This window comes from Amphiprion ocellaris, chromosome 5 (assembly GCF_022539595.1).
Source record: "Amphiprion ocellaris isolate individual 3 ecotype Okinawa chromosome 5, ASM2253959v1, whole genome shotgun sequence".
Classification (NCBI taxonomy): Eukaryota; Metazoa; Chordata; class Actinopteri; family Pomacentridae; genus Amphiprion; species Amphiprion ocellaris.
The window spans coordinates 19289501-19309667 of NC_072770.1; the positions used below are offsets into that span (position 1 = coordinate 19289501).

The 20167-nt window shown below is 39.6% G+C and overlaps 1 protein-coding gene across 3 annotated transcripts in view; it reads right to left on the reverse strand.

Annotated features, from left to right (window-relative positions):
• The window catches only part of slc25a26 (solute carrier family 25 member 26), a 74363-nt gene that overhangs the window by 25526 nt on the left and 28670 nt on the right, over positions 1–20167 (reverse strand). For 2 of the 3 annotated variants that reach the window (XR_008601709.1, XR_008601708.1), the window contains exon 6: positions 7093–7137. Coding sequence is in view for 1 of the 3 variants with exons in the window: in XM_023295941.3 (XP_023151709.2) it covers positions 3178–3247; positions 7093–7137 (115 nt within the window). In the remaining 2 variants the exon portion in view is untranslated. Of the gene's footprint in view, positions 1–3177; positions 3248–7092; positions 7138–20167 lie in introns of all 3 variants that reach the window. The other variant, XM_023295941.3, reaches the window with a different exon arrangement.

Consider the following 20167-nt stretch of genomic DNA (forward strand, 5'->3'; position numbering starts at 1 on the left):
TTCTCCATATTCTAGATATTCAGGCCACCTGACTGCTGTGAGCCAATTATATAAATACCACACATCTATATGTAGCATACAACAGAAGTTCATAGTATCAAGTATCATAGAGTTTAAGCCTCTCTATCTCTAAAAAAAGGTTTAATGCAGCTAATGTCAGAAGGGAAACCCAAACCTTTCCAAAAGGACATACACTCCCCTGTCATCCTTATCTCTTTTATGTCTTCTCTCTATGCATGTCTCAGTCTCCAAACTATTTTGTATCTTTTTCTCACTTTCTTGGACTCCAGGTGGGGTGGCACAGGGCCATGTCTCAACTCCTCGGGGTGCTGTGTCCTTATCCCCTTTTCTCTCCTTCACCTTCATCCAAATCTCAGTATCACCCCCAGAGCAGCTAACCTCCATCTTCCTGTCCTGTCTGGCAGTTGTAGCTTTGTAAGAGTTATGGACTGAAAGATATAACTGTCCAACATGTGCTCCATGGACTGTTCTTTTCCTGAAAAGTGCATTAGATTGCGGTTTTACATTTTCATCGCAAAAAAAGGTGAAAACTGGGTGGAAAAACACAAGATGCATTTTTCATTCAGTGCTACATTCTGGATATGGGACGTGTTATATTGCTTTGTGTCTCTGGGTCTATATTATTCTCTCTGGTTTCAGTGATTGTGTAGAACACAAGACAAATATCCATCACATTTTTTTCTATTGTCTGTATTACAAATATACCATAGATTTGTACTTGTTTGCAGTGTTGCTGTTTTTCCTGTTAGGCCGTTGAGATTTCCTTACTTTTTACATCTGTGTTGTGTCTGTATCGAATTATTTAGTGGACTGTGGACATGAACATGTCTTCACGGATTCAAGCTGATTAGATCAAAGACTGAAACTGGGAGGAGCTTTGCTGGGAATCATCTGATGTTACTAAACTTGATGATTCAGTAACAATAAGATGGTCGACTGAATCTGTCAGCAGTGCACAATGCATACTAGTTAGATTTTTGTCTGATTTGATCCCAACCAGCTCTAACATAATGAAAATATGGGCCACAATAACCTCATTAATTTAAGATGGATGGAATTTTTAGAGCCAGGCACCACCGTTACATCAAGAACATGATGTCTTTAAAGAAACTTTTCATTTTTTGTGTAATTGGTGGGACTTTTAATTGCTTGGTTGCATTTTGCACTATCAAGGTTTATTGTGTTAACAGAATAACACCCGCTTCAGACCAACACAGTGCTGGAGGTTAAGCCATCGGGCAAGACTGCTGAAAACCATCAGTCTAGACTGCAGATTTTTGTCCAGCTGTTTCGCATGCTCTTATCCAGCTTCTTGGCGAGTCACACTTCATCTTAAACAGTCTTAATGACTGGTGTGAGAGATGCTGTAACTTGTATCGGCCCAATATCACTACAAAGTTATACAGCCACGGAGTTCTGAGAAGAAGTCAAATCAGACATATGTAATGAAAACACACGTGTGGCTTCTTTTAAGGCTTTAAAAACTAGAAGATCCAGGACAGTTCCTGGTAGAATGAAGTGCTTCTATAGAACTACACATACTTGTGTCTTACAGTAATTACCGCTATGCAGAAAAAATGGATGCAGTCACAGTGACATCACCTACTAGTTTGTGAACTACTGTTTCGATGCCCTGAGTTTGCAATTTGGCCGTCACAGTTTTTGTTTTACAAAGACGTGATGAGTGAAGGACCATAATTTGAAAAATAAATGTCATGTTGTATTGAAGGAGACTTAAAACTAGCATCTGAGATCATAAAAGGAAAAAGTTTACTAAGGAACAAATAGAGTGAGAAGTCAGGTCATTTTCTCATAGACTTCTGTACAATTGGGCTTCTTCTGGCAAACAGAGGAGCCACTCCCTGCTGGCCATTAGCAAAAATGTAGGTTCAAGCCACTTCCAACGCTGGCTTTAGTTTTCAGACCCAGAGACTTCATTTTATACATACAGTCTATGGTAGCTACTGATAGAAAATAGATTTAGGAATACCACATTTTAGTTGTGCTAACCCTGGAAAAAGTGGTTTGAATTATTGTAGAATGTGTAGAATTTGATGACACATGTATAATACTTCTCCTAAATCTTAGTCACTCCCCAGTCATTCAGCCTGTCACTCCTCAGAGTTCATACCATTAAAATGACTGGCCAGTTTTAAATCTATCCCAAGGCATCATTGCAGATTAAGTAAAAACCTTGGACAACTGTTTCCTTCCTAAATAGAAGAAGCACTTTTGGACCTTTTTGCAAATACTATTATTATTTTGTTTTACTCCACATGCAGTTTATTATTGAAAATAATAATCAAATATTAGTGAAAACTAAATATTATGCCTATCCATAATAGGAATGATATAATGGGTGAAACCTTCATCTCAAACTAAAATATGAAATCAATTATCCTCAAAATCCTAATTTTAAAGACTGATAATGACTGCTTTAACTCAAACCTCTGGCTTTGATCTAGTATACTGCTCTTGTGTTTCATAGTCTGATTGAATTCTCTCTTATTGCTGTCTTTTCCATTTCCTTAGTCATCTTGTTTTCAGTCCATTCCTTTCCCCTCTTCCACTCCTTTCCTGTTCCTTTCTCTCTCCCTTCTTTCTTAAACCACTTCAGGCTCCAGTGCTCAGGAGGTCGCACAGCTGCAGGGGCCCAAAACCCAGAAACTGGCCCCTCTCATCCCTCCGCTCTTTCCCCCCAGTTGTCTGTCTATCCTCCTGATACCTATCCAGGCGAAGACAGAACCATAAAGTCTGCTACGATGTTCACTGAGCTGGAGAGCTTGAGAACTGTGATAATGAGACTCCTCTGTCAAGAAAACAGTAGAGGATCACTGCGCCCAGGATTGCCGGTTAAATGCTGTTTGCTGTTTAAGAGAAAGACTGGAATTGCTCGTTCTCATTTTCTCTCCGGGTCCAGCAGATCTGGTGTGCAGGTGAGGATGGGATTCGCCTGCAGCGCTCACCTTGGTGGAATCTTACAAGAATGCGGCTTTGGGTAAACTCGTCCTGCCCTCCTGGCCATCTACTCACCGATCCACCATCTATCTATCTATCCATCTAGCCATCCATTCCTCCCTCACTCCCACTCACACCCCCGTTTTCCCCCTCCTCCCTCTCCGCCTCTTTCCCAAAGCAGCATATAATCCCCTGCACCTGCAAAAGCTCCGCACACTGCAGCCTGCCAAGAGTAGAGCGTGTGACCTTGCCTCCACGACCATAGACTCTGGGAGAAAGAGAGAAATGTCGAGAGAGAAAGAAAAGGTTGTGGATAGAGGAGGATGATGAAAGAGCAAGAAAAATGGAGAAAGAAGGAGAGTGACAAAGAGAAAAAGAGGGAAGACTGTAGTTAGTGGAGATATCGGACACATTGAAAACACATTGTGAACCTTGGTCTGGTCTGGGGCTCAGAGCCCACGTCTGGGAAATGGGCTATCTGGCTATTTTTGTGTTGCCTTTTCTCCCCAGTGATGTCATACTACTTGTTTCCCAAGAACTGGGACAAGAGGGAGGCAAGAGAATACTCTGCAGCTCTCCGACTATATCAGGCTAAATATTCACTCATTTTGTCAAGACGCCATCATGCTGAAGTACAGTAGGTCATCACACATTTGCATTGTAACTACACTTATCAACACATTACTATATATGTCAACATTTATACTTTGTTTCATGAGAACATACAATTTAATCAGCAGGTTCATAAATATGTGCTCTACACCAGAGTTTCAACAGTGGGATGTTCTGTCAAGACAGAGCCACTTGAATGCAGTCTATAAAAGAAATTAATTGTGTTAAAATGTGCTCATTGTGCGTTTCCTTCTTCATTCCCTCGTATGTACCATTCTCACCTTGACAATAGGAGCTTTCTCGTGGGAGAACACATAGCAAGAAGTAGTCATTATTGTGTTCATGTTGGTGTGTCGAACAGTTAACAGTCAAGATACAATACAACCATAATACGCTGTGCTTAGTAATGATGATATCACGACACAGGAAATCTGCAATTCATGATTCATTGCACGACAGTCCACAATACATCATGATATCAGTGTATCAGAACAAGATAAAATACCACTAGAACGGTGAAAAGCAGGAATTATGTATTCAATTAATTGTCTGATTTGTGCACTGTCTGCCATTTTCACCTTGTACGTTTCGTCCTCTTTACAGCAAATTAATTAACTTTGCTTACTTTACTCTCATACATTTGATAAGTGCCATCATGGAGTTTATCAGTAGTGACTCTGGTAAGTCAAACTGGCAGCATGTTTTAAAAAAAATGTCAATATTAGCCACTAGTGTCTCAATAGTGCATTGCAAGAGGACGTGATTTACTGCCATATTAATATTTTTGACTCTCCCAACTGCTAATTTGCATTAAACACTAAAATGAAGCTGTCATGATTAGTTTTCAAGGTTTTTGAGAATGAACAGAAGTAAAATTCAGTTCAAAGCCAGGGGATTACAAAAGTTACTATTATACATTGCGTGTGAATGATGAATGAAACTATTCTAGAACTTTTTTTTGCAATATAATCTAACTTTGTTGTATTTGACATGCTTTACTTTAATGGCAAGATGTGGAATGAAATATTTGATTTTGCAATCATTTGTGCCTAGAACATACATTCTGATAGACTCTGAAAGACTAATCAACACAACATTTGCAAAAATATTTTCATGCTGACAAACTACAGTTTTACAGGTAAAGCTGCACAGATCTGAACTGAAAACACAGAGACGCACAGAATTCTATCAATAGCACACAGTTTATAGCAGTACTAGTAGTTTGCATTATATAATTGATCAAGACAAATGCATTTCCAAACTCCTTGCTGTGCCTAAAAACCCTAACAACACAGGCCTGCCAGGTCAAATACAAGAGCTACTGAGTGAAACCACCTGATGTTTTTGTTTTGAGACTGAACTCAGGATGGGAAGGGAGGCTGTCTCTTTTTCTCCCCCCGCTAGTTTTGGCGAAGGGATGAAGAGGCCGACTATGCAAGGTTAGTCTCTGTATAAAATGCGTGTGGACAGCTGGGCTGCCTCCGGCGCTGCGAGGTATGATTACTTCTCAGGGAGAGCAATTGAGCAACAGCATGGAGCGATTACTAATATTTTCTTTGTCCATTCCCCCCCTCTCGCGAGTTTAATCTGTTGCATGTTATCTCATTCTCCTTCGATCCCACACACATGCGGACGTCGCAACAAAACTGCGTGTGTGTGCAAACACAAACAAGCAAACAGAGAAGAAGAAAAAAGGAATGGCAGACAGTGTGCATGAGCTCAGGATGTGTCATGTGTATTCCATTAGAGGGCAGATTAAAAAGGAGATTTTGTTTTCCACATCAAAGGCCTCACGCCGGGGGATTCCTCCGTTTCTCTCTCTTTCTGACTCTCTCCCTCCCTTATTCTCCATTTCATGAATAAATAATAAGGAGTAAACCTGAGAAAACAAACTTCATGACCTGTGAACCCTTGTGTCAGGGTCAGATTTTGCACCTGGATGACTTCCCACAGGAAGGAGGCGCTGGGTCTGTGTGGAGGGATTGGAAGATTGCAAATGTGTCTCACTTGAGTTCCCATCATGCCTTTGACTCAAAATTCCCTGGATTTTTTGTGGGTCTCTGTTAGTGTTCAATCATAACTTTAAAGTGCTACACCCTCCTGCTTTTCTAATGTTACTTTTGAGGTCAGAACAGATGGAGTAAACTGTGACTTTTGTTCGACAGTTGGAAAACAAGTGGACGAGTGGAAACCACAATGTTGTGAAATTAACGTGTGAAAAAAATGCAAGAATTATTCACATGGATATCAAAGTGTGGTGCAAAAAGGCTGTAAATCTCTGTGCAGTGATTAGTGTGTAAAGTCTCTCATCATTTAGAAAGATTCCCTAACTTCTTCTGCTTGGAATATGCCTCTCCGTGACATCCCAGAATTTCAAGGACCAGCTGAAATTACTGCTCTCTACAAAAGGATTCAGCTGCTTACTCTTCTCCTTTACTGTAAGGCCTGCAGCCTCTGGGTTGGTTGGATTTTCTTCTTTTTCCCTTCTCTGTTTCTCTCTCTGACAGCTGTGCTGGCTCGGTGTGAAATAAAAAAGGCCATAACGCAGCACATTACAATCCCACAAAGCAGATGGGAGATCATACCACACACATGCACTCTCTCAAATTCCTTCACTCTGGCATTTTTCAAACTAAATCGTATTATTTTTGTTTGAGAAAATCTCTGAACATCCTGGTGGTCACTCTAAAGGAATGGCAGTAAAAAGCCGTTCGCTTGCACGTAGTTGCTTTTTTGTTTTTGTCCTCACAGCTTATCTGACGTTTTAAGAGAATGTAATGCCTCGTTAGGAGAGGAGAGAGAGGAAGGTCCAGATTCCAGCAGTTCAGCTCTCCGCCAACGGACGTGTCCAGATGGCCTGGAGAGAGAAGGCCTTTGACTGAGGGACAAAGAGACACTTGTGAACGACAAACTCTAACTCCCGCAAACGCACATACATACATGCGCACACAGCTGTGCGGCGTATTGTTCACCTTAGCTCGGCCGTTAGCTCCCAACATTGATGGAATGTTTCGCTGTCCGCCTCTCGCACCCCTGAGACATGATGTCACTCCAACAAAACGCCGTCTTTTCAAAGAGAAACGACTTTTTATGTGTTCAGGACACCACAATGAAAAGAGAGAGGGAGGGCGAGGAGAGAAATAGATGTGAGCAGAAAAAAAAAGCTGGAAAATGAGAGATATCGAGGACTGGATATGCTCAGAGTTCATGATAAATTGAAGGCTAGTTTGATGGTGGTCATGACAACCCATTAAAGTGGGATGTAAAGTCCCATTTTCGCCTGCCACAATGATACAGGGGAATGCAGAGGGTGAGCCTGCTGTAAATGTGTCAGAGCGTAAGCGCAGCGTTGTGACTTTACTACGGATTTATCACTGAGAATAATCACTGTAAATGATAGTAGTGAGAGGTGGTGGAGAGTGGAGGGATAAAATAGATGAACAATAAAAACACAGAGGGAACAAACTAAGCTGGATGAACTGCTATATAGCAGATACATACCTTTAAGTATTCCCAAAGTGGAAACTGCACCAGTGAGAAGGGGATCTGAAAAGGAAGCAGACAAAGCTTGAATCATCAGGATTATGTCAGCATTAGTTTTTGATTTTCCTGGAGGTTTAAGTTTCATCTTTAACCTCCAAACTCTTGCACTTGTCATTCCTGCCACCTTTCTCTATTTCCTCTCACTCGTCTGACTGCTCCCTTGTTCCTTCTCACTGCTGATGATTAATGAATGAGACGGGCTGTGGTCTGGCAGATCTGAATGGATAGATGGATGGATAGAAGAAGCAAAGTTGGAAATAGAGGGATGGAGGGAGGGTCTAGGTTGATGTGAGTGTGTGTGTTGCCGCTGGAAACACTAAATCGGCTCAGGCAGGAAGTTACAGCGGGAGGAAATCGATGGCAGCGCCAAGGCGAGGGGCGAATGACAGTCAGACCACACACACACTCCAACACATACACAGCAGCATGCAGACACATGCACAGAAGTGGGCACACTTTACATAAACACACACAAAATCACTACTTCACACAGACATGTATATTCTCTTATGCACATCGCGGACACACACGTCTCCTGTCATCGAGCGCTGCAGGATCGGACAGGAAGGAAGAGAGGGAAGAAAAACAAGAGCAAAGAGAGAAATAAATAAAGCCACACTGAGTTGTGTCATCATTCTTTGATCACAGCAACAAGAGGATCATTCTTCCGTCTGCGCCGCCCACTCCAACACGTTCAGACGACATTAGTATATTGGTAAAATCTGAATGGATCCAACTCTGAGTCAGCCAGGGCTTAAAACAACGCATGAACTGTGTTTACGCCTCCTAATGAGCTTATTAAGCACTTAGTCCAAAAGAACTGACCTCATATAAACACTCTGTCCAAAGTGGATTAACTTAAAGTGTTGCTGCTATTGGAGAGCTTTATAACATCTTTGTGGTTTTATTAAAGGCCATTTAAAAAATAAATAGAAAGACATGAAGCCAGTGTAAATCCTACTGAGCACAACATCTTAATGAACTGATAAAAGGCCCAATTATCAAGTCTAATGTGTAGTAAGACAACATATTCAGAAATCTTTATTTTAAATGAAGACTTTTCATAATTGTACTGTAAAAAGCTTCCACACTACAGTCAAAAATAAAATATCTGTGCACAGAAATTCTACTATCCAATCATACAAATCCAGTTAAAATCAGACATCTATAACGACCAGTACAGTACTAATGTAAACATTATAAAGTAAGTAGAATATGAATGTACTAATCATTAATAAGGAACTGTCCAAAGTTAAGGTCTATTCATGCTTTTTATGTCTGCTTCTCCGCAAGATTATGCAAGATGTAAAATTCATCACCTATCCTAGTTCTTTATGTGCAGACTAAAATTTGTAACTGCCGACTACACAAACTGACTGCATATTTGGAAGGAAGACAAATGATGTTTAAAACAAATGTTTGTTTTAAGAAGAGACATTATGAGGAAATTTTACTGTCATCAACACCTTTACCGTTCATCATTAAAACAGCTGTAATTAAAGTAGCTGCTGCCAGATTTTGGAAGTAATTTGATTTGTTGGTGCCTCCCGTCAAGGGTGCTCAAACACAGCAGGAAACTTCCTTTAAATGCATGTCTGTACAAAGAATAATCACGTAGACTCAGTGCCACAGCCAAATCTGTAACTAGCTGCTATATTATGTATAAAGTACAAAGTCACAGTCACAGCTTCTAAGAAATCTCTACAGGAGACGTGGGTGTTTGTGGTTTATATCCGGATCAATGTCACCATGTATGTGGCAGACCAACGTATACCATTGTAGTATAAACAGAATTATGTGTGCATCTGTTGTTCACTTTCAAAATCTGCATCAGTCCTGTAGAAACCATGAAGTGACCATTCTAGTTTCAACATCCATGATCATGCGAGGATCTGCTAAAGTCTGCATAACAAAATTCAGCAATCTACCTGTGTATAAGAGTATCTGTGCAAACCATTCTGCACATGTAAACATCCAGTGTATGTTTTCTCTTTTTCCCTCCTTTTTGTCAAGTTTAAAAAGATCCCCTTTGTCACAATACAAGCTCAGAGGTCTTTTCTACACACACGCACACACATACATACATTCACACTCATACGTTCATTTGGACAGAATTCATTCAAAATGACAATTAAACTCTCTTTTCTCCGGTTTCCCTTTTGAGGGGGACAAAATTTGAGGAATCTGGGAAGCGCTACAACATCACATGACTACTCAAGAGCAGGTAGCAAGGTAAAAGGAAGAAGAAACGGATAAAAGGCCTAAACATATACAAGGCAGAGAGATGGGCAGATGATATGGCTCCCTGTGACATTACACCACGCTACTGACAGTAAAAGAAAATGTGCAAAGCTCAAGACAGGGTTAGAGAAAAGACCATCAGATACAGGGGAAGATAGTGAATGAATTGTTTAAGCAGGAAGGAAGCTAAAGCAACAGAGCAAGACTACGTTGCAGGTTAAGGGAGAGGACTGGGTGGGAGAAAAAAATATTCTGTCTGCCTGATTCATCGGTACACCAGGTGAGATATTGTGTCAGATTTGAAGTTGAGTTGATGGTTGGGCACAAAGCTGTGCTGAGGATTCTTAAATTTTGGGGACATTTCGTGTGGTAACTATGCTACAAGGGCTGTAGTGTGTGTACATAGATAGAAGCACTGCGCATTTATGCTCCAAGTGGACTCCAAAAGTATTAGAAGGTCAGACCACTCGGAAGATGGTAAAATTTACATCACGTGGACCTTCACAGACTCTCACATACTGAACGGATACAGAAAGTAGAACTCCGGACACGTTTGCGAGCGTCCCAAAATTTGCAACGAGGGCCAGAGTTCACATACTTGGAAGCAGTGTACATGTGTATGTGTAGAGACGACCTACTGCGCACATATGTACAGAAGTCTTCCAAGTAGACTCCTGCGGACTACAAAAATACTATAATAGGAAAAACTAAGCATTGCGATGTGTGCAGCTGCCCATGTGCATGTCTGGAAGGGAGTATAATCGAAGCTACAGTTCCACCACACTTACTGCTTGGCTCGTGGTAACCTAACAGCATGCACCATCTCTTTGAAAGTAACGGCATGTTAGTGCCGTTACTCAAATATTCGTAGCTTCCATTAGAGCATTTAAACCTTCAAACGCTGCATGCAGCACTTGGTTGTTGCTTGATAAAGAGGGTCTTGGACATGGACAGACAGAAATGTTTGCCCATCTGCTCTATCTGGGCAGACAGAAGCACATTCTCTCAGTCCTTGGAGATTATCTAAAAACTTTATTTGACGTACTGTAAGTCTGGTTTCCAGCTCCCTTGAAAGTAGAGTGTTATAAAAGTGCACCTGTCTTTTATTACCGCCCCGATGGGTTCTGCTCTTCCAGGCAGGAAAAAGAGAAAGACAGAGACAGAGAGAGAGAGAGAGAGAAAGACAAAGACGGGGGGGGGGGGGGGGGGGGTGTTGTGGTAATGAATACTACTGCTACATGTAAGCAGAACATATTGTACTGATATGAACTAAAGTAAACTAAAGGTTAATGAAGTCTATACATGTCCTGGTTCATGTCATATTTACACTGTAACTTTTGGACTACTTGTGCACACAAGACACAGCAAAGTTGGAATTTTAGTGTCACTTAATCATAAATGCAGTGCAGATATAGTGGCAGCTAACTAGGTCATCTGTGTAGCACTGGATAATTCCTCTTTCAAAAACACTGCCCTGATATAAGTTTAATTATCATTTCACAATCTCTGTCAAAGTCTTGTTGCATCTAGTTTTTGATTTGTGGCTGAAAGAGACAGTTAAATAAGTGGTACACTGGTGTAATTTCAAGAAATAAAAAATAAAAACAAGAATTTGATTCGCCCTTTGTGCAAGAAAGTGCAGAGAGAATCTTTTTTTTTTTAAATAAGTGCTAAGGGAGAGAAAGAGAAAGACAGATGGGTTCAGAAGAGGATCTGGAAAGAATGATCCATCAGTGATTTATGACTTGGTTTGACACCCTTGGCACAGAGCGAGGTGTGTGTGTCTGTTGCCCGACAGAGATGAAACATCTGAAAACCACATGAGATCTGATTAAAATCGATAAGCCATTTATAGTTAAGGGAGGGCTAAGACCAAACACACACACACACACACACACACACACACACATTCAAAGCACATATGAACCTGACATGAGGTGACGCACAGCAGAATCCAGCTGTGTGCGTTTGTTTATTTGAGTTATGAAATCAGTTTCGCAGGGTGGGGGATATGTGAGCTAATCACTCCGCTGTTATTTTTTCCAGCACTAAAACGGTCTCCGCTCATCTCGCATCGACAAGCTCTAACCTACCGATGTAATGCTTTAACCTGATGGTGGAGATGTAATAAATCTCTCAGCTGAATTAGAAATGAAAAGACAGAATGAGAAGTGGTGAGGAAGGAAGGGGCTTGGACAAATGTTTCTGCCTTCTCTGTTAGTTCCATAGACAGATATTGCATTATCACACCGTGAACAATCAAAAAGTAACCTGATTTCGGTTAAGCTGAGCAAAATGTGCAATGGACAACTCAGCTGCAAGCCCCGTTATCGGTGGAGACTTTTCTTGGTTTGTTTTTGAGGTGGGGTAACCTTGGAGACAGACATGTGCACCATCCTAGCACCTGACTGACTCAGTTTTGCTCACATCCTTCCTCTCTCTGTTTTCCTGAGTGAAAAGACAAAACTAGAACCACAGTATTTGGCCTGATGAGGAATTCTATGACAAGCTACAACACTCACTGGATGTTCTTTTAAAAACACACGCATACACAGCATACCAGTGATGCAGAGCAATTCTTTAAGCAGCTCTTTCATCAATTTAAACTAAATTCAGTTAACACACAAACAACTGAAATGTTTAGGTATTTTCCTCTGTATTATTCAATGGTGGAATGTGCTTTTTTCCATAGTGATTTTTTATTGGGCTCCAATGGAACGATAGTAAAACACATAAATGCCCTTTGTGACTCGTTGATAAAACTGTTGAAAATTTGAAATACAATTGAAATTTCAAACTTCAGAAAACAATTGTCAAATGAATCTATCATGAAAATAATCTTCAGTTGAAGTCTAATACTGAGGGCTCAGTGTGCTGCTCCAGGATGCTGTAAAAGGCCACCTGGTTGTAAACGGTTGCAGGTGTCGAACCTCGTGACAAGAGGGGACACTTTCTCTAGCTGTTCACCAGTGGGGAAACAGCATGGTTTTGATATTCTCCAGTTACAGTGGGGGTCCTGCTTCGAGTGTTGAGAGCACACTGAGACCTTAGCGATGTCATGCTAGACTAGCACACAGCCATGCAGACAGCCAGAGTGATTCCACACTACGCTAGCATGAAGGCAGCCAGGCAGCAGAAACTCCACACTGCTGGATGCTGCTAACTGCTGACTCCATCTCATCCCTCTGCCTCATATAATGCCTCTGCTACCACGGCCTATTTAGCACCGCGATGCCAAGCGAAACTCACTGTGTCTGTGTGTGGGTGTGTGGGTGTGGGTGTGTAGATGGTGGCCCTTCAGTCCAGAGCAGTTAAACTAACCCTAACACAGAGAGAAGTTCATAAATTCCTTTAAATTATGGAGAAGAATGTCAGCATCATCAGGCCACTGACAAAAAAACCCCACTACACTGTAAAGGTGGTTGTTCTTTAATGGCAATTTTTTAAAACAATTTACTGCTATGTTAAAGATTTTCCCAGTTTTGCTAAAATGTACAGACAAAAAGTAATAAAATCACAGAAAAAAAAAGCATACACCTACATGTTAAGCCAAAAATGCTGGCCAAAACTATACATGATGACCACATCAAAAATCTGCATTTTTCTAAATGGCATTTAGTTTATTTACAATATTTGTACTGTAAAATCACCCTACTTTTCTACTGTATTTAAATCAGCATAAAACACTGTTGTTTTTGTTTGTGTGTGTGCTGTTGTTTTTTATTTTTATTTTTTACAGATACTCACTGTTATTTAAAGGAAAAATGTATATAACGAATTGAAACGTGGTAAATACATTTTAAAAGTGCTCTTTCTTATTTTAAATTACAGATAATCACTTGGAAAATCCCAGAAAAAATGTTTGTTTACATATTGAACGTTTAAAAAAAACAGGCCAAACATGACTACTCATCCTGGACAGAAAGGCCCGCCCAACGCCATTTGATTGAAAGCTCAGTCCATCAAATACAAGCAAAGGCAAAATGGAAAAAGCAATGAAAAAAGGAAAAAAATAACTATGACAAAAACGAAAATGCAGTGACAAAATGGAAAAACAAAAGAAAAAACAAAGGGAAAACAGAAAAGCAAAGACAAAATTTACCTTTATATTTCCATATATTTATTTATTCATTTTTATCTATTCCTCTTTATATTTACACATTTATTTCATTATTTTTTAAAAGATTTATTTTTTAGGTATTCTTTTATTTATTCTTCTTTATATTTACACATTTGTTTTCTTATTTTTTTAACAGATTTATTTATTTTGTTTATTTTATTCCTCTTTATATTTACACATTTATTTCTTTATTTTTAAACAGATTTATCTTTTGTTATAGCACTCCTGTGATTTCATATTACAACGTTAACATCAAAAAATTTGTCGTTACAAATAGCATTTTTGATTTTTAACAACGGGTGGGCTACATTTATATCAGAAAACAATATAATAATCTTACAGATACGTGCTACTATTTTCACAGTTTTTACAGTTTTGGAAAACTACAGTTGCACAAAATTAATTTAATTATTTTATCTCACTTTTTTCAACAGAATTATTTTTTACAGTGTATTTTATCGTCAAATTATTCACTTGCAATAACAGAGTGCATGTTGCTATCTTGTTTCAGCGTATTATTTCACCGATTAAACACGCAGCTGGTATTTAAGGGATCAGTTTGCAGGAGAAAATGCTTCCCTTCAGGCAGAGCAGCAGCGATGTTCGTGTCCATTGAAAATGACTGAGGTTTTTCTCTCCCTGCCAAAACTTTACTAGCTCACTCAGTTCCAGCTTGAGCCAATCAGTGGATTTCTATGGCTGCCTGAGCAACAACCGAATCATAACGATAACCAGGGAGGTGAACACACCCAGTGCATTTAACACGTTGTTGAGGTCTGCGAACATGGCCTGTCACTTGACATAAAAATCCTGACAAAAAGCATACACACATGAGCAGAACACACTGAAGGAGTCGAGGCAGTCACTTCCAGAGCTATGGAATAACTGAGTAACTTCTGGGTTTTCTTGTTGTGCTAGAAGTGTGAGTCTAGGGACAGCACTGTCGAATACACTCTTTTAAATTGAATTTTGTACATATGTTCATGGTCACCAGAGCATAAATCCTACTGACTTTTGGTGATTTCCTGACTTTTCCTCCAGTGCTACCACAAGACAGCTGACATTTGCAGTTGAGAATGAAATGTCTTGACAACTGTTGGAGGATTATTAAATAAATTAGACCAGACTCTGCAGTTAATTTCACCTGTTTCACACTGGATTGCCTGAAATGTCTCACAAGGCCTTGGAAATTAGTTTTTTGTTTACACAAGTCTCTTTTTTTGTGTGTCTGTATGGCCCTTTATTTCACCTGGCTGTCAAAATTCCATCTTCCTCTTCACATCAGCCTTAGTGTACCTCCTCCACGTGTCATGCTGCCTTGCTGTACTCCAGAGTAAATAACAATGGCTCACCTCTGAGGTTTTGAGCTATATTTGCAATTGTATACCCATTTTTGACAAAAATTAAGTCAAACTACAGCTCAGCAACTTCTGCAACCACAAAGAAAAATATTGTACTCGAGCAGCATCTGCTCCACAAACATCTGTGTCATCCCAGTCCTCCAGGGAGAGGATTCCACCGCTGGGAAACACACACCAACCTGCTATCCTGCATGTGTACGCCTTAACATTTCTCTATGAATATGTTGGCGGGCTAAATCGTATTTTCGCTGGTGTGTGTGCGTTTGTGTGTATGAAGAGCGGCATTATGCGTTCGCTGGCTGACGCATTTTGTGAGTGATCAAAGGTGACGGTGCCACTTGCTGTGACTGTCAGGTACGATATTGTAGGAATATGGAGATTGCGTCTGCTGTGTCATTCTGCTGACAGTGCTCCTGTTTGTGTGTGTGTCTATGTGTATGCATCCTTGCCAACTGTATTAGCACTAACTTTATTAGTATTCAGAGAGGCTCCAGGCTGTCACAGGTCCTTAGGCACTCAGCGGAGGGCAGGAAAAACACGTCAAAATATATTCACATTGAGCCTGATTGCAGGCAGGCCAGTTGGCTGCAATTTGACAAATGACTTTTAATAGGTCATACTGCAGCCTCTGCATACTGATGAGCATTTAGAAGGAGAGAAATGGTAAGGGAGATGGATAATAAGAGACAAGCAGACAAGTGTATTGATGGCCAAAACAACAGATGAGAGACATTATTCATCTTTTCCATTCGATTCCTTTTCCAAAACAGTACCTCACCGGTAAATTTGCAGCACTTTTTTTACTTTACAGTCCTTCCCCTGGATTGATTTAATCCCTAAAAACTCATCTCTGTATATCAAAATTATAGATTTAGAAGTTTTTTCCATGAAAATAATCTCAACCTGTCTTAAAATGGCTCACATGTAACTCAATAACTTTCATGTGCGGATATGTGAATATTTAAATTGGTCCAAGCCTCTACTTCAACTAAGACGTCTACTGCTCGCTTGCTCAAGCATTTCTACTCACACTGTAAAACTACTCTAAGTTGCACAGTAACAAGTTGTAAAATTGGAATTATTGCAAACTGATTCTTAAGAAAAAGACCAAATTATTTTTATGTTAATAACGGTAATAGATAGCATGAACCGTGAACTTGAATACTTTATCAAATAGAAAATAATGTGATGTTAATGTTAGACACAGACTCACAATTTCTCTTTGGCCAGCTTTGCAAATGAAAACCAAATTAGTCTCTTTTTCTAAGTTTCTCCTCTAAGAAAGAAAGACCCACTCCAAAAAGTTGATGGAAAAGTTTCCTCAGGTTTGTTAAGTATAAAACACTGCTGTCTGAATCTGTTTATTTAAAACTGTCATCGGCATCGTGCAGTTTCAACATATAAATGCTCAGCCGTGGTGCTGACTGCTTATATCACTCATGATATGTATTCTAGCATATTAAAAAAAAACACCATATGGACATATAAAAACTGTGGAATTCCATTCCAAAGCCAACTTCACTGGAAGCCAAAATTCTGCTGCTATCCAACCAAATGTAACAATTTGTCTCAGCATGTCTGATATTTAGCATAATACACTGCTATAAAAATGATGTTCAGCTACTTTGAACCTTCCACTTATCATTAACGGTGCACTAGAGACTTACGGTGGCCAAAGAATTATTAAAATCAACAATAACAGAATAACATTTGGTTGACCATTTAACTAGCATTTTAAATTCTAAAATGCAGACCAGCAGCACACTGGCTTCACAGTATGATACTAGAAAGCTGACCCTGGTAACACACAGACATAAACAAGACAAACAAACATGACAACAGGCATCATAGTGACTCTGTGGTGTAGTACTGAACTCAATGCTAATGTTTTCACAATAACAACCATAGGCGTTACCATGATCACCATCTTAGTTTAGCATGTTAGCATGCAAATAGAAAGGACTTCATCTTTTGCATGCCAGGATGCTGCTAGGTGAAAAGTGAAAGGATTACCAAAGTTTTTACAATTTATTCACAGATTGTTGGGATGCTCCACTTTCAAACCACAAACAACTCTCCTGGTAGAGACACAAAAAAAGTCAGGGGGTCATCAAAGTTAGAGAATTCATCGCTTGGGTACCGTGTACATCTGACAGCAGGCTCGTTCACCCAGCTTATTCTGCATTAAAGAATGGTCTGACTGCACTTTATTATCATCCTGCTACAGGATAAAAGCTAAGTGAAGGTTGCAGCAACAGCAGCCCCTAAATATAGTGACTTAGGAATTGTTCCTGAGGAACATTCGCCTGTAAAATGGATAGTTCAAAGCAGAAAAAAATAGCAGGGCTGCATCACGGCATGATCCAAATCCTCAGTAACACTTCCATCAAGTCATCTTACAGTAAGAACATTCTGGTTTCAATCCTGCTGGGCTCCTGGGGGGCTTTCTAGATAGAGTTTGCATGTCCTCCCAGTCCCTGCATGTGTTTTCTCTGAAGCACTCAGAGCTACAGTACATGCATGGTCGGTTAAGTTGGTGATTCTAAAACGTCAAATTTTGCATTATATGGTTTCAAAAAGCCAGTATTGGCTTAAAGACATTATTTACTGTCGATACAATGACAATTATGACAGTAAAAGACGCCCTCACAGATTTTACTGTTACATTATGAAATCCCAGACACAAATAACCGCTGCTCGCATTCTAAACTCAGTCAAGACACTGTGGTGCAATCCTGAATCCCACAACATTCTGCTCCATTCTTGCCACCAGATGTGGAGCAAATGAGCAAATGATTCACGAGCCAGAGAAGTTTATTGGATCCTCTGTTACCACTTGATATTGAATGACCATTCCAAATCCATTTGGCCTATTCCTAAACCTGTGGATTTGGAATTTACCAAATGCACCATTTTGAAAGAGGCCATGTGCTCAATTCCTATGCAAAATAAAACAAACAATGGCTCCTTCCAAGTGTTTAAGTAGTCATTTTAAGAAGTAGTGAAGAGGAAAGGAAAGGAAAAGAAAGGAAAGGAAAGGAAAGGAAAAGAAAGGAAAGGAAAGGAAAGCAAAGGAGTTCTTTTAAAATAAAGCAGATGGGTGTCAGATGGTGAAGCAATCAGCAGCAGCCTTATTCAAAGTGAAGAATCACTCTGGGCCAAGTGAAGACCAAGAAACTCACACACACATATGAAAAAACCCAAACATACGGACTCGGCAGGCGGAGTAAAGCCCACAGTCTAAGTCCACATTTATTACCTGCTAATGCAACAGGGCTGCAAGCTGGATTCACTTTCCAAAGTCATACAAGCACACACAGACACACACAGACACACTTCTCACACAAACATCCAGACGCACCCACATTCCATCTGCAGTGTGTCATGAAAGTATGACGAGGAACCAACTGCGGTGACACGCTGATAACAAACAGACAGCGATCGGATTTTAATATGTTGAAAGTCGATAAAGGCATTAATCATGTCAGACAGGCAGGTGGTGTTGGACACTTCGACATGTTACTGTGCCAAGCGTTTCAACCACAGCCTTAAAAGTCACTGAGCATGAAGAAGCCAGACCTGTTGGACAGTTTGGAGGAATATATTAAGATGAAACATGCACGCAAAGGCACAGTGAAAACAAAAAGTACAAAAACAATCACTCGAAACTGCACAAGGGAGTTCATGCCAGCCAGTGTGAGAATCTTAAAAAAACAAATACACCCAGGCATGCTGCTGGTTAATGCTGCTCTGATGAAGTATGACTGATATGCGATATGGATGCATGTTGCAACACTGAGTAAACAGTGAGTGGGGGGCAGCAATTATTTCCTTAAAAACTCCAGCTGGGACCAGGAGATCAAGTTAATATATATTTTGGGTTTTTTTTTGTTTTGCTTGTTTTTTTTATCCTGATATATATCACAATATGGCAAATGTGTGCAAAAAAAATAAATGAATACATGAAAAAAATAGTATTTATATTTTCCAAAGGTAAATCTGTATTTCACTTATAAATTACAAAAAAGTCCAAATATGCACTTCGAAAAAGAAACTTTTCTGATGTCTGCTGTACTTGTTTACAGCCTGTCAAAAAAAGGTGTTCTATGTCTTCAATGTAAAGACTCAACAGGAAATTCTACTGCAAATATAATTATTACAATGTATAAGTATTCAAGTATTCAAGATGTATTTTTTGTCTCTACGGAATATACAAAACAAAAAGTACTGTATGGACACAATTCAATGTTACAGCTTCATTTGAAAAAATAGAGTATTATCTGTTTTTATAGTTTTATATATTCTTAAATCATATTTTTGCACCTTTACTGTCGTCGTTTTAACTTCATCATATTTGTTTTTTTGTTTTTTTGTTTTTTTTTTTAACAATTTGAACACTGCATTGAAACTATTTCATTAATAAAATTGTGGGGGAAAAAAGTTGTCCCTTTTGAACAATCTAAAATCAGAATTTGCACAAAAAAACTAAAATAAAGATGGAATCATTGGGATACAATTCCCCTGAAATATTTTCACACCAGTCACAGGTACACATGTGAAATCTAATGCGATCCAGTGCAACAGCTCTGCCATCAATTATACTTTTATGAGGCATCTACATTTCTAAATGTTGTTGATGCTGTCAAAAAGGTCATAACTCTACTTTGTTAATTTGGGAGATCGCAGAGGGTGGTGGTGTATTAGACTACATTACATTTATCAGTGTTTGTAATAGCTGGTTCCCCCATTAAAATAAATGAGAACAAAAATTGAAAATGTAGAAGATTTGTTAAAGTAGAAGTTATGGCGGGGCTGTTGTATTGGATTACATTAGAGTTCACAGGTGTACCTAATAAAGTGGCTGGTGAGTGTATACTATAAAATACTTGATGATTATCATCATCATCCAACGCTATTATCATCCAAGTGATAGTGAGTGAATAGTGTGATGATAGTATTTCAAAATTAAATTAGAAATTTCCAACAACATCCCTGTTCAAATCACGTTTAGGCTGTTAATTATTTTCCTATTATGGTCTGGCTTTATTTCATGTATGAAAAACACAGGGTCCAAGTTGTGCAAGTTAAACATCTGAAGTAATGTCACACCTAGTTACTGCAGTGACGACACTCGACTGTGACGCTGCAAAAACCCCTGTCTAAACACAGGAGCACAGGAGGAATTTGTATGTGTACACTCCAGTGTGTGTGTGTGTGTGTGTGTGTGTGTGTGTGTGTGTGTGTGTGTGTGTGTGTGTGTGTGTGTGTGTGTGTGTGTGTGTGTGTGTGTGTGTGTGTGTGTGTGCGTGCA